This window comes from Equus caballus, chromosome X (genome assembly GCF_041296265.1).
Source record: "Equus caballus isolate H_3958 breed thoroughbred chromosome X, TB-T2T, whole genome shotgun sequence".
Taxonomy (NCBI): domain Eukaryota; kingdom Metazoa; phylum Chordata; class Mammalia; order Perissodactyla; family Equidae; genus Equus; species Equus caballus.
This window is the reverse complement of record NC_091715.1, coordinates 80,000,880-80,016,053: the sequence shown is the minus strand read 5'-3', so window position 1 is coordinate 80,016,053 and position 15,174 is coordinate 80,000,880. Positions and strand designations below refer to the sequence as shown.

Below are 15,174 nucleotides of genomic sequence, written 5' to 3'. Positions count from 1 at the left end.
TTGAATTATCTTTTTTAAGAAACTTTTTCTTTACCACGATATAAAGTTTTAAATTTGAGGGAAGATAAGTTCTTTTTGATGAACAGAATTTTGCTTACTGAGGAATTAAGTGAAATTGTGAGAGTTTTCTGGGGTTTTTATAAACTTCTAGTTAGGTATTAAATTCAAGCTTGGCAGAACTCCAGAAATATTGTGGTGGTTCTTAATAGAAAGTAAGGACACATTGTGTTTTTATTGCACGTTTTCCATAGTGCTTGGGATTTCACCGAATCATGATGTTGAGAACAGTGAAACTTAATAGCTTATGAATGTAGAACAAATTCACAAAGAATAATTTCTTTCCTTACCTTTATACCTTTAATTAAATATTCTGACTTATACCTTTGAGGTTGTCCAACACTGGTTAATGCATATCATTCATGCTAGAAAACCCACTGTCTCAAAATGTTCTAAGAGGGCCTCTGACTAGATCACTTTCTCTGCTCAGTTTCCATGGTGTCATCATCATGGTCTGTTATAAGAGAAGTTGCCATATTCTGTCTTATCGTAAAGTGTAATTAATTATCCTGTCATTTCTTAGTTTAATCTTTGGGCGTGGAACTTTTGCTGAAAGTTGTCACCTTAGATCCCTCGTGAAACACACTTTGGTTTATTGGTTTTCAAAATAATGAAAGAGAATACAGAATGTGAACAATTATGTAAAAAAAATATGCAAATCACATTTCATATTATCGCTCTTCATTTTTAATGTCACTAATGGCAGTGGTGCTATTGTGTGGTTATGTGGCTAAAGAGCTTTCAACGTGTGATCTCAGAAAACCTAGGTACACGAGTTTTGAGTTGCCTGTTGACCTGTGGGGAGTTTAACAATATCTCATATTCGATTAATATCTTATATTTGATTAACCTTTTAGAGTTTATAAAATGCTTTTTGTATATTTTAGCTCATTTATCTTACAACAGCCTCATGAAGGGTAAGACAGATGGAATGATCTCCACTTTACAGATGAGAAATCTGAGAGATTAAGTGACTTGCCTAATATCTGCTAAATAATGCATCTAGGACTAGAACTTCTCCATTACGCTTTGCTAGATCTGAGAAGTACTGTTGTAATGATATCAAGTCATTTTTTTCATTATATTTAATTAGAATTACTAGATTATAACAGTAAATATCATGGCATTTTATTTCTTGACATTTAAAATAAGTTATTTTATTCTTTCATTGTATCCTTTTTTATTGTAGTGTTTATTGTGATAATTTTAAATAAGGCACTTTTTTTCACTGCACCCAGACTTCTGAATTTACAATTTTATTTTTTTCCTGGCCTAATTTTTTGTGTTTTCTACAATAAATTTGTTTCATATATATCTCCATCCTGTGCATGTACAAACCGTTATTCATCAAGCACGTTTATAGAGCAGTGCAGTAGGTGCTGTGATGGGCACACAAGAATAGATGTTAGGGTCTTCACTCAGGGGAATTCAAGTCTAGTTCAGAAGATAAAGTGTATACTCGATACCCAAAGGACTATTAAAAAGGAACTGATAAATAAATGCAAGGCAGACTGCATGCATGTATTATGGGGCCATGGAGTAATAGCATGATGAGTGTGGTTCGGTTAAGGAAGACTTCTCAGAAGTGAAATTTAAACTTTTCCTTAGAATGGATACATTATTGAAGTATGTGATTATGTTTGGAGGTGGGGGAATTGTTATAGGGAGTGGGAAAAATAGCCCAGAAGAAACAATTGTTATGGGCCAAAACATGGAGATTAGAGTTGATAAATTGGGAGGTAGAGATGCCATGTTGGAAAGTAGGAGAGGTGAGACCAGAAGACAGTAGATAATGAAGGTGATTTGGTTTAGAGACCGGAAGAGGAAGATTTTGTGGGGTAGGGTTTAATTCTGATATAAGGAAGAGCTACTTTTAGTTCTTGAGCAATCTGTTAGCAGTTTATTTACTTCCTAAGGCCTGTCATGTTCAGGGCATTTTTACTGTTGAGCAATGTTGAGAACTAGAGCAACTTAATGGAAATGTAGGTTCTGTGGAGAGTAAAACATCATGGAGAAATACATAACGGAGACGCACTGAGCTGGAACCTGCTGTATCAGTCAAGGCTATAATGGACTGAGAATGTTAACTCTAGTAGTAACTTTGAAATTGGGGCTTCCAGTAGAGTGATAGACACTAATACTAACACAAAATACAGTAGGAAAGAATGCAGGAAGATCCTGTTAGATACCACATTGTGACAAACCGACTTAAACTTTCATGGCAGTTTTTTTCCAGCTCTGTCACACCACCAGTAATAATAATAATGATCTCTGATAACTACCACTGTTGAGCATTTCCTATGTGCCAAGCACTCTGCCAGGTTCTTTGCATGCGATGCCTCGTTTAATCTTCAAAACAACCTTGTGAGGTAGTTGGTATTATCCCTATGTTGTAGATGGATAATGGAGGTCAGAGAGGGTAAATAATTTGTCTGAGTTCACAGAATTCTCTTCTCACAGGGTCAGGGTTTGAACTTGATCTGTTTGTTCTGAAGGCTGTGCTCGTAAGCACTGTGTTGATTTTTTTTTAAATGTAATTCCCCATCTGCCTTAAATTCTCAAAAATGTACATGCGCTGTGGCCTGCTAAACACTAAAGTCTTTATGTGTGTTTTTCAAATCTTAATTATGTTGCATATTGTATCAAAACCTTAACAGATGAATGTTTAATGTGTGGGTCACATAAGGCAAAACGTACACTGAACTGGGTAAGATAAATGGGGTAAAGAAATAAAAATTGCCATTAAAAGTTAAATAATATAAAAAGGTAGCCAAGTGCAATTATCAAAAGCATGGTGTTGATTATTATTATAACTTGTCATTAGTCAGGATTTGCATGAAGATGTTGAAGAAGCTGGTGCACTGCAGAAAAATCACGCTGCTGTGACATCCGCGAACTCCACAGAAGCTGCAGATTCTGCTTGCTTGCCTACAGAAGATGAGTCATTAAGCACTGCAAGCTGTGAAAGGCCTGCAGAACAAACTCCAAGCAGTGATGCAGAGAGTGCTCTAGAAGTAAATGATGCTGAAGCGACAGGGGAGAAAGAAAACCATTGTGATGATAAAACTTGTGTGCCATCAACTTCAGAAGAGGAAACAGGTGAAAATGTGCCTACAGTAGAAGACACGGCGGAGCAACCAAAGAAAAATAGGATTACTTACGCACAAATTATTAAAGAAGGCAGGAGATTTAATATTGATTTGGTATCAAAGGTAAGTACCAATTTTACCCATCTTATCGTACAACAATACTAATTTTCAATTGGTTGAAAATAGCATCTGGGCCCATAAACCCAATTTTCATATTTTTATTCTTTTAATTGTAGAACATTTGTTTTATAAAGAGATAGTAGCCAGAAGTTTATAATTCTGTTAAAATAGTCTTTAAATATAGGTTAAAAATACAATAAAAATGCTCAGTGCTGTATCACAAGGATACTTTTGTACTCGAGCACATAGTCCACCTGATGCTCTCCTACTGCATGGACACTATGATTTCTATCAAGAGAAAAATTCTAACAAACCTAATTACAGATCCATGTTATTTATAATCAATGTATTGAATGAACTTTGTTTTAGCCCTTAGTTATAGTAACTGTTCTATCATCTATATGATGATGAACATTCTGAATAACCCAGTGCATTTTTGAAAAGTCATCTGTTCAGGTGTCGGGGCTTCAGAGGCTAGTATAATAGTAGCGGGGCAGGGGGCTGGGAAGAGTGCTATTCTACTGTCTTCGGTTATGTTTCCATCCTTAACTCTAGTGTTAGGTAAGTGTGACTTCAGAGGAGTCACTGAGTCTTACGAGGGTGCAGTGTTGCACTGGATTTATAGGAAGCAAGGCTAATTTAGTGCAAAAGAATAGAAAACCAGTAAGATAAAGGATAATAGCCTTAAAGGGTTACAGTGTAGGGCTGGGTGAAAGTGGAAAGAAACAGAAACCAAATTCCATAAGTTGAGGGCAAACAATGAGAAATTGGAGAGAAGTAGGAGAGGATAGTGAGTAATAACATCAGACTCGAAACTAGGCTTTTCAATTTAATGTGCTCTCTTGAAGTTCCAAGTTATAAAGAGAGAGAGTAATGCATGCTCCTCCGGTTTGCTGACAATCCCGTGTCCTCATACTGGTGCTCTCTTTAAACCTGATGCCTGAAAATGTGACTATCTTTTTACTACCCATTGTTTCTTTCTATCACATGGCTCTCTCTGTCTGACGATTCTGTCCTGGTCTGAGTTGGCTACTGCCTTGATCCTACTTCATATTTCTGCCCTGTCTATTCCACCTTCTCCACCTACTTTGATCCTGCCATGCTTTGAAATCTAGCATTCTTTCCCTGTTACCTTGGCTATTGATTTCTGGGTGGAAGTTTAATCATTGCTCACTAATAGTCTTCCTATTCTCATGAGCAGGAAGTAAGTTAAAAAAAAAAAAACAAAACAAAAAACTGAAGCAGTCAAGTAACAAATGGGCTTTGTTCTGAAAATTGGATTTTGAATTAGCTATTTGGAATTTGGAATGCCTAACTTAAAAAACGATGATACAAGTAGTGGTTAAGAATCGAGGCTAGTTCATAAAGTGTCTAACCCTTGTGGTAGCTGAAATACCACAAAGGTCTTGCAAAGGAAAATGATAGAAGAGGGCACTGTTTTAATTTTTGGAATTAGTGTAGGAAACTATTTACTTGTATAAGAAAGTGCATGCTGGTTGTGCTGGAGAGGAAGGTAGTTTAATTAGATGCTGAGACATTTGAGAAGACTCTGAAGGAGATTTCTGGGTATTTTCATGAGTTCGAATGGTTAATAATAGTGGTTCTCTTAGGGTAAGTTGAAAACAAACATGTCTAGAGGAGTCAAGGCAGTTGTACTTTGTCCTGCATAGTTTTCATGGGCTCACACATTTAAAAAATGTCTACTAATAATCTACGATACTTACCCTACAAGGCAGGAATAGCTAAAGAACATGTAACCATAGCAATACAAGAGGCTTATTATCATTTTTTTTAATGTTAGTCAGTTAGTGAACATTTATTGATACCTGCTGTGTGGAAAGCAGTGTATTTCATGATGTTGGCAATCGGTAACTCCTTGGAAATTCCATCTGTTCTAATAATTGCAGTTAGTACATCTAAGTTTAGGATGATTGCCAAGTATCTCCAGCCCTGCCTCTTTCTTGAAGTCCAGTGTAATATCTCCAAACTACTTGACATTTCTACACACATTCCATCTCAAAATCATCATGGTAAAAGTGACAAGTGCTTATAGTTTACAAAACACATCCAGGTATACAGCCTTTTAAAAAGTAATCTTATAGGGGCCGGCTGGGTGGCTCAGTGGTTAAGTGCGCACGTTCCGCTTTGGCAGCCTGGGATTCGCCAGTTTGGATCCTGGGTATGGACATGGCACCACTTGGCAAGCCATGCTGTGGTAGACATCCCACATATACAGTAGAGGAAGATGGGCACAGATGTTAGCTCAGGGCCAGTCTTCCTCAGCAAAGAAAGGAGGATTGGCAGTGGATGTTAGCTCAGGGCTAATCTTCCTCAAAAAAAGTAAATAAATAAATAAAAAAGTAATCTTATAGCTCAGGGTAGGTTAGTTAAATGAAATACTTGATAGTCTTATACCATTTATGCTAATAAAGAAGATCATCAAAGATGATGTTCTTACAATTAAAACTCATTTCTAACAAAGCCAATACCCTTAATGATTATGGAACCAACATGCCAAGTAAACCAAAAGTTGTTAATTATTAAATCCAGTTCCGATTATTTTAATCAGATTGAAGTATTCTTTAGCCTCTCCCCACTGTGAAATTGCTGTGGCAGATCACTTAGAGTGATGAAAAAGAGGCTTAGGTTTAAATACGGTACATATTTGTTAATTATAACCTTCTGACAAAAGGTTAGTATAGTTTTAATTAAAATGTTGTTTTCATTCTTCAGTGATATTTTAAATGCATTATTTTTTAAACTGGCATTAAATCTTTATTAGATCTTATTAAGTGAAAATATATTTTATGTTTGATATGTTAATATTTGTGAAATTATTATGACTACTGAGGGATCATTGAATTTCAAGTATTTGTGTTTTTAAATGAGGTATTTGAAGTACTTGTTTTTTATTACAATTATGGAATTAAGACGGCAATATCTTCTTAAAAACATGGGCTCTCTCAGTTGTGTAGTGTAAGGGGCTGGAGGTAATGAAGTAACATGCCATATTTAGTCGGGGTAATTGGATTAGTTTCAAAAACTGTGATGTTAATTTTGTTTTGTTCTCCACAATGCTGGACTAATATAATAGTTTATACAAATTCACCTAACTGATATTGATTTACGGAAAGTCTTTACTGACCTCATGGATACTGAGACTAATGGTTTAGTTCGATTTTTGAAATTACCTTTTTCTTTGGAGTAAAGCTAATTTTTCTTTACTTTTTCCCCTTTATTACAGATGTAACATTTACATTTTTAAACATTATCGAGTTATAGACACTTAAAGGTTCTCAGTATAGGAAATAGCTAAATCTGTTGCATTTAACCAGATGGTTAAATTTAAAACATGTTAGGCAATACTGCTGAAGTTGCTTTTGTCTTTCTGATATTGCTTATGAGAGAGATGTTGAAAGATTAAATCAATCCCTCACATGCATGCTGGCAATAGCTGTCGTCCTCGCTTCTTGAGAAAGACACATCTCATATAAATCTAGACTTCTGGCATTATGGAGGGACCTTATGATTTGATGCTTTTGGTGGAAATGCATAACAAGTGTTTTTCTTTCTTGGTTAATGAGGAGGTCCAGCTAGCCAGTTTCTTCTTAATAACCACTTGGCCTCGTAGAAGGCTCCAGCCCCTTATCTAAAACCCTCGGGACCTGGTGTGTTCTGTTATTCAGATTAAAAAAATATTTTAGAAAGTAATGAAGTACATATGCTATATGTGATGTAACATTCTCAGCAGTATCTGAGGAGGTACTCTATAATTAAACATATTAATATTTCCGCAGTCAAATGTATAAATATTTACTTTAAGTGGGATAAACACGGAAGGGCCTTATATCAGTTTGGGTCAAGTTTTATTGCCAAGCCAGTTATGAAAAAGCTTTGGATTCCAGAGTTTTTTGGGTTTTGAGTTTCAGATGATCAATTGTGAACTTGTAATAAGTTGTGTTTTGTGTTATAATATTAATAGGTTTAAAGATTTTTTACAAATAATTTAAAATGTAACAAATTTTACCTTTATTTAGTGTTTATCAACTTTGCCTCTATTTCACCTTTTATTTCATCCTCCAAAATATTTTCTTTGTACAGCTGCTGTACTCTCGAGGATTGCTAATTGATCTTCTAATCAAATCTAATGTTAGTCGATATGCAGAGTTCAAAAATATTACCAGGATTCTTGCATTTCGAGAAGGAAGAGTGGAACAGGTACTGTGCTGATCAAGTATTGTAACTGAGTATGAGCTTAATTGTTGATTATGGTTCGTTTTGGAAGATAAGCAAATAAGATTATTTTCCTGGTAAAGCAGCAAATTCCAATCCTGCATGGTGATTTACAAATGTAAATAGTAAGAGATTGCTCAGTTAAGAAGTTTAGTGTTAATTTTTTCATGAGTTATTCTGCAGCTTGATGTTGGTGTTGAGAGGGTGTTAATTTCAGGCAGCCTTGGTGGATTTAAGCTGTCATTTGCTCCCAGTTAGGAGTGACATGCCACTGGTCTCGTAATGGCATAAGGAGCAACTTGGCAGAATTAAGTAAAAGAGCTCACAAGTTAATTAGCTCTGAAGTCACAGAGGTGCCATTAGTACTGGTGGAAGGTAACATGAAACAGCCTGACTAGAATGGAAATAATAATCGTATTATATTTAAAGGGAAAAAATGTAATTTGGAATAATTGTATCACTAGGAAGCAGTTTCTTAAGATCATGTTTTTCAGGTGCCTTGTTCCAGAGCAGATGTCTTTAATAGCAAACAACTTACTATGGTAGAAAAGCGAATGCTAATGAAGTTTCTTACATTTTGTATGGAGTATGAGGAACATCCTGATGAATATAAAGGTATTGTTTTTCATTAAATTGTGTTCTTCAATTTTGCGCTTGCTTATTATTTTAATGTGCTTGCTTATTATTTTAATGTGCTTGCTTTGATGTAGTGAGCTACTTGCTACTCTTCTAAAATACATTCTTACTCTGCACTATCCAGTTGGTTAGCCATTAGCAACATGTAGCTTTCTAAATTTAAATTAATTAAAATTAAATAAAATTTAAAATTAAGTTTCTCAGTTGCACTAGCACATTCAAGGTGCTCAGTGGCCACATGTGGCTAGTGACTATTGTGGCCACAGTGCAGCTATAGAACATTTTGATTATCACAGAAATGCTGTGCTGGGTGTTAACTTTTATTCTTGTTAATACTGCTGTCAACTGGTTCTTCATAGGTAATACTCTCTTCTCATTGTTCCATTAATTTTTTTCATCAGTAATTTTAAAAATGCGTATATTTATCCATTTTTCCAGGATTACTTTTGCTTAGAATATTGAATTATTCATTTTGACTGATTCAGAAAAGAGGCTAGATGGTATGAGAGGGAACTACTGGATTAGAAGACATAGTTTGTAGTCTTGGCTTCGACTCATCTTACTGTGTCATTTGTGGCCAGTTACTTCACAGTTTGTTGAAAATTGAATATGCCATTTTAGTATCAGAGCCTTACAATTTCGGTAAAAGTTATCCAAAATGGGAATATACGTTTGGGCTGGAAAAGTTATCCAAAATACGAATATACTATTGATGATTTATTTATAAAGTTACAAAGAAAAATACAGCAGTTTTTTTTTTTTTTTAACTAGGTAGAATATTAAAAAAAGCTCTTGCTCTGAAAGCTTCCGGTGCATTAGATACTGCCAAATTGTTCTCCACAGTGGTGTAAAGTTAGAATCTCTCAATAAATTTTTGTAATTTTTATTCATTAATATAAATTATTTCTATAAAGTTTTTGTGTTTTGTCATGAAATTGTATTTCCTACCACTAGCAGTCCAATTAAAGTTTGTTCTGATCTTGTTTTAAAGGAGTTTTTACAGGTCCCTGATGTTTTGAGGTAGGATTGTAAGGCAGTAAGATTGATTCCACTAGCCACACAGAAATTACCTTCCTTACGTTTTAGTCCCAGTTCATTGTTCCTAGTTTTAGTAAGAAATATATATTTCAAAAAAATCAAGTATTACTCTATCGTCTTCACCAAAAACTTTCCATTTGTCATATTTATTTAATATTTCCAAGTGCAATTACTGGCATTATTCTGCAGTTTTAATAATAATTAAGATCATTGCCAACCATGGAAGCCTATTCTGATGGTTAATGAATTAGTTAATGCTTTTCTAGTGTTTTAAATCTGTAAAATACTAAACGAAAGTTAAAATTTAAAAATTGTGCCATCAATCCAATTAGGATAGTGAGATTGTTTCTAGTATTTTTTTCTCCAAAATCAATGGTCTCTGTCTAAAATATAATAATATTACCACCTGTGTCCTTTGCCAAGTGTTTTAAGCAGACTTGATCTCATTTTTGTGCAGTGGTTTTAAATTGGTTTGTTTCTGATTTTAATTGACAAATTTTCATTTTTCTTTTCATAGCCTATGAGGAGATTACATTTTCTGAATATTTAAAAACTCAAAAATTAACCCCCAACCTCCAATATTTTGTCCTGCATTCAATTGCAATGACATCAGAGACAGCCAGCAGCACCATAGATGGTCTCAAAGCTACCAAAAATTTTCTTCACTGTCTTGGGCGATACGGCAACACTCCATTTTTGTTTCCTTTATATGGCCAAGGAGAACTCCCTCAGTGCTTCTGCAGGTAAGACTGGCATTGGTTCTCTTGTCTCTTCTTAAGGTGATAATTAGTTACAGATGAAAATTAGAAAGACAAAAATGAGATTTATTGAAGATTTAGTATATGCGAAGATATACTTTGTTGTTCTACTCTTTTATAATTTATCTATTTGCCTGTCTACATATCTACCTAAATGATATATTCAGTTTGGCCTGTTTTTGAGCTTTATAAAATAGAATCATACTGTGAATTCCTTTACTCACTCAATGTTATGTTTCAAAGCATCATCCTTGTTGTGTATAATTATAGTTAACGTATTTTCATTGTTATACAGTATTCCATTGTGAATGATTTATTCTTCCATTTTTCTGTTGATGAAGACAGGATGTATCCAGTTTTTTGCTGTTATTAACATCCTCTGTTTGTTTCAGGATATACATGTCAAGAGTTTCTCTAGGATAAATATTTAAGAGTGAAATTCCCAAGTCATGGGATATATGAATATTCATACAAGATAGTGCCTGATTGTTTCTCCATAGAGTTGTACCAATTTACATCCCCCTAGCAATATGTAAGAATTCCCATAGCTCTACGTCTTTGCCAATGTTTGGTATTATCAGAATTTTTAGTTTTTGTCAATCTAACTCACATAAAATATCATCATATTGTGTTTTTATTTTACATTTCCCAGATTACTTATGAGGACGAGCGTCGTCTTCTGTGGTTGTTGGCTATTTATGTTTTCTCTTCTGAGAAATGTTTGTTAGTGTCTTTTTCCCATTTGTCTGTTGTGTTGTTTTTTTCTTATTGATTTGTAGGAGTTTTTGTATATCCTGAATACTAATCTTTTCTCAGTTATATGTGTCACATATATCTTGCCTTATGGTATTTATGATGCATGGAGATCATTAAGATTATTGTAGTCAAATATAGCAATCTCTTCTTTTAAACTTAACTCTTTTGAGGGTAGTAGAGCATAGTAGTTAAGAACCTGGACTGTGGAGACAGACTGCCTAGATTTAAATTCTGGCCCCTTCATTTATTAGCCATGTAACTTGGGACAAGTTACACAATTATGTTTTCAAAGAATCAACTTTTGGGTGTTTTGATCCCCTCTATTTTAGCTTTGTGTCCTAGTTCATTAATTTCTGTTCTTTCTTAATCTTTTATTTTGCTTTCTTTGGGTTTTGTTCAGCTCATCCCTCTTCGTCCCTGCCAATTCTTAGGCTGAAACCTAATGAGTTGAATTTTCATCTTTTAAAATTTTCTAATAAAAGCATTTAAGATGATAAAGTTCTAACTAAAGTTCTAACTCCTGTTTTGAATCCTACACAGTTATTACGTGTTCTTTTCATTATCTTTTAGTCCTAAGTATCTTTATTTCCGTTATGGTTTCTTCATTGACCCATGATTTATTATGAGGTGTTTTAAAATAGCTAATTTGCTTGGTTCTTCTTACCATCTAATTTAATTGTATTGTGTCTAGAAAATATGTTTTTATGGTACTCAGTCTTTGAACTTTATTTTATGACTTCATATGTCATCAGTTTTTGTTATGTTTCCATGTGTGCTTGGGACAAAGGTGTTTATCTAGTTGTTGGGTACAGGGTGCTCTAATTATTGGTCTTGGAGTCTAATAAGTCAAGCCTTGAGTTGTTATTTTCAAACTTTATTTTTATTGGGGATTTTCCTTTAATCTATCAATAATAGAGAAACGTGTTTTGAAATCTCCCATTATAATGTTTGATTTGTCAATTTCTCCATATAATCCTATCAATTTCTACCTTATATTTATTTTGAGGCAATTTATTAAGGTCATAACAATTTATAACTCTGTAATCTTCCTGGTGAATTTAATATTTTACATTATCTGTTGACTTTCTCCATCCCGAAGGTATTTTTTTCTTAAAGTCTACTTTGTCTGATAGCCAAATAGCTACTCCAACTTTTTAGTGTTTTCCTATTACATCCTTCTCCATCTCTTTGTTTTTCAGTTTTTCTGAGTCTATATTTAGAGCTCTACGTAGGATATTATTACATGTTTTTAATCCCGTCTGACAGTCTCTGTCTTCTACCAAGCAGGATGAGTCCTGTTAACAGGAACCTGTTCCTTCCTTCTGAAGGGTATAATTTTATTTTATTATTATCATTTTATTTATTTTTATTGCAGTAGCATTGGTTTATAACATTATATAAATTTCAGTGTACATCATTATATTTTGATTTCTGTGTAGATTACATCATGTTCACCACCCAAAGACTAATTACAATCTATCACCTAGTTTACATCTGTTGGTAGTAAATACTTCCTAGTTGGTGTGTATATGAAAATAACTTTTTTTTGTCTTTTTGTCTTGGGTAAAGATTTGCTAGGTAAATATTCCAGTGTTGGCAATTCTTTTCTCTCAGTACTTCAAAATTTTATTCCACTGTCATTTGAGTTCCATTTTTGCTGTTGAAAAGTTTGATGTCAGCTTGTCATTTCTTTATAAGTAATATCTCTTTCTCTTAGACTATTTTTAAGATAGTTTGTTTTTGGTGTTCTGCATTTTCACTATAGTGAACTTAGGTGATGGTTTCTTTGTATTTTTCTAGCTTGGTATATGTTGTACTGTATGAAATTAACAATATTAAACTGTTTTGATCTATAGTTCCATTTGGTTCAAACAACTACATCGTATTTCCTCTATCTGTGAATTGTCATTTATCATTTTGGAAAACTATCAGCCAGTATCTTTGCAGATAGTGTTTTTCCTCCATTATCTCTCTTCTCATCTTTTTGGAACCCCAAATAGATAATGTTTTAGAACTTAGCACTCTCTCTTCCCTATTTTTTAATCTCCCTTTCGTATTTTCTGTCCCCTTGTCATTCTGGCTGCATTCTGGGTACTTTATTAAGATCCCTTTATTAAGATTTATTAAGGGTAGTTTATTAATTCTCTTCACGTGTGACTAATCTGTAGTTTAGCCCTTTTATTTTTTTACCTTGATATTTACCTCAATATTTTCATTCTACTTTTTCCCCTTATCTTCATTGTCATTGATATTCTCTTTTTCTGGTTCATTTTTTTCATATATAGATATTTTACATTTTGTCATGTGTTGTTTCTGTTGATTCATGTTAATGGTTTTATTTCCTTATGCCATGCTTATCTTTAAGAGTTTGTATTTCATTGATTTTAGTCTTTGGAAATCTGGGGACCCAAATTAAGGCTGCTTTCCTTCATGATTTGTGTTTGTTTCAGCCATAATACACTACGCCTTGGGACCATTTCAACTCCCTTCTGGGGGATCCTTACTTAATAAAGGAGCCCCCGATCCGGCTCCCACACTGATACGGGGCAGCATGACTTGTTTTTTTTTCAAGTGCAGTGTTTGTTGCTCAAAGCTTCAACTTCAGCTCAGGGTTTATTTGTACTGTGCGTATGTGTGTGTTTGGGATTGGGAGATTTCCTGTGGACATTTCTCCTATTTCCTTCAATCTCAGCAGTGCAATAAAAATTATGTTTAATGTAAGAAATAATTTTTTTGATAGTAACAGGAAGTCCCTTCACAGTATCCAGCCCAATATACTGCTGGAAGTAGGTATTTTCAAATCTACCTTTCTGAACTATGTGATTTTATGAATGAAGGTGAGAATGTTATTAATTTCAAAGTAACTTCATTCTGAATGATAGGTCTATGTATTTACAGACAAGTTCTTCCTCTTCCAATGACTTGCCAGAGTAGGGCTGAATAGGAAATGCATGTTCCTCCTCCCCCCCCCCCCCCCCCCCAGGGCCAGAGGTCCTCCTATCAATTGAAACTAAGAGGGAAGTTCTTTGGTTCTCTTAATCATTCTTTTCCTCTTCCTGTGGCCTTGCCTGATTCAAAAGAAGCCACGCTCTTTTCTCTTGTGTTGCCATTTGCTACTCACTTCTGCAGAGCTTTAGGGTAAGGAATAGGGACAGAATGAACAGATGACTGAGGAGTGTGCAGCTCACAGGCTTCCTTCCCAGCACTTTATGAAAATGGGATATTTAACTTCATTCCTACTTTGCCACCAAATCCCTATATTTCCTTTCTTAATTCATACATTTTGTAAATATGTATTTGACGTTTATTTGTTGTTTTTAAGGGAAAACACATTTAAAAGTTTTGCTTGTTTGTCCTGTACTGATATAAATTTCAGAATGAGACCCATATGTATTGAATCCTAGACAAAGAAAATATTTTTCCCCAAAGATAATTGTAACTTCCTTGAGGCTGAGGTCTTATCAGCCTTCCATATCTTTGTATGCTCTGCAGAAGCTATCTCAGAATTCTGTGTGTGGTTCAGATTCATTGCTTATCATAGGAATTACACCTCACTCCGATTCAAAGCGATACTTTCAGGGAATGATATAATTAAATGTATATATATGTGTATATAGGTGGATATTAAAGACAACAATAAAAAGCTCTTTCTGTTGTTTTTTAAGTAGTATATTAAACTTTTGGGTTATTCTTTGGTAATTAATGTAACTCTGAGTTCTTCCTACATATTATATATGTGAGTCTATCTTTGAATTATAATAAAAATGTATTTATTTGGCCTAGGGATATTAGCTTTTAATTTTATATTTGATTTCCTGCATAATGCTTTATAATTTCGTATAAATATTGTTCTGTTTATATCCTAAAGTAGTAACACTACCACCATCTATACATCACAGCCTGCACTTTTTATCACCAGGTTATCAGAATTAGGTGTCACCTGTTCTATGATTTCTAACCACCATTCTATATTCTGTTTTAATATAAGCCTCTTAAGCGTTTCTCACAGCCAGTTACAGTGTGTTCTCATCAAGGCTACTGTTATAAATGGCATGCATGCATATTTATGTGAAGGATTCAAAGACATTTGTAAGTCATATCCTTGCATTCTAAATTCTGCATAAACAGTATACCATTTTAACTACTAGAGATAACTTTCATGACTAAACACGCTTTGAGGTTTTTATAAATTTAAATAGGTAGATTGTTTTTTTCAGCAAAGAAAATGAAGCTTATTTATTATACTACCTACTCCCCATTAATATGTCAAGATACATAAATTGGGTCATATTGGACGAAAAGTCATTGAAACCTATATATTTTTCTAGTCTAGCAAGCCATAGAATTTTCCCTACTATATATTAGTTGGTTAATATTTTTTCTGGCACACTGCACAGGACATGTATGCAGTATATAGGTTTTTAAACTCTCATGATATATCTTCCAAACAGAAGTCCTTTTTAAGCCCCTGGCTAATTTATTTCTGT

The 15,174-nt window shown here is 34.1% G+C and overlaps 1 protein-coding gene across 1 annotated transcript in view; it reads left to right on the top strand.

Moving 5' to 3' along the window:
* The window catches only part of CHM (CHM Rab escort protein), a 157,081-nt gene that overhangs the window by 63,819 nt on the left and 78,088 nt on the right, over positions 1-15,174 (top strand). Inside the window, exons 5-8 of the mRNA XM_001500825.7 lie at positions 2,882-3,269; positions 7,368-7,484; positions 7,994-8,114; positions 9,691-9,916. Coding sequence (XP_001500875.2) covers positions 2,882-3,269; positions 7,368-7,484; positions 7,994-8,114; positions 9,691-9,916 — 852 coding nt within the window. The remainder of the gene's footprint in view (positions 1-2,881; positions 3,270-7,367; positions 7,485-7,993; positions 8,115-9,690; positions 9,917-15,174) is intronic.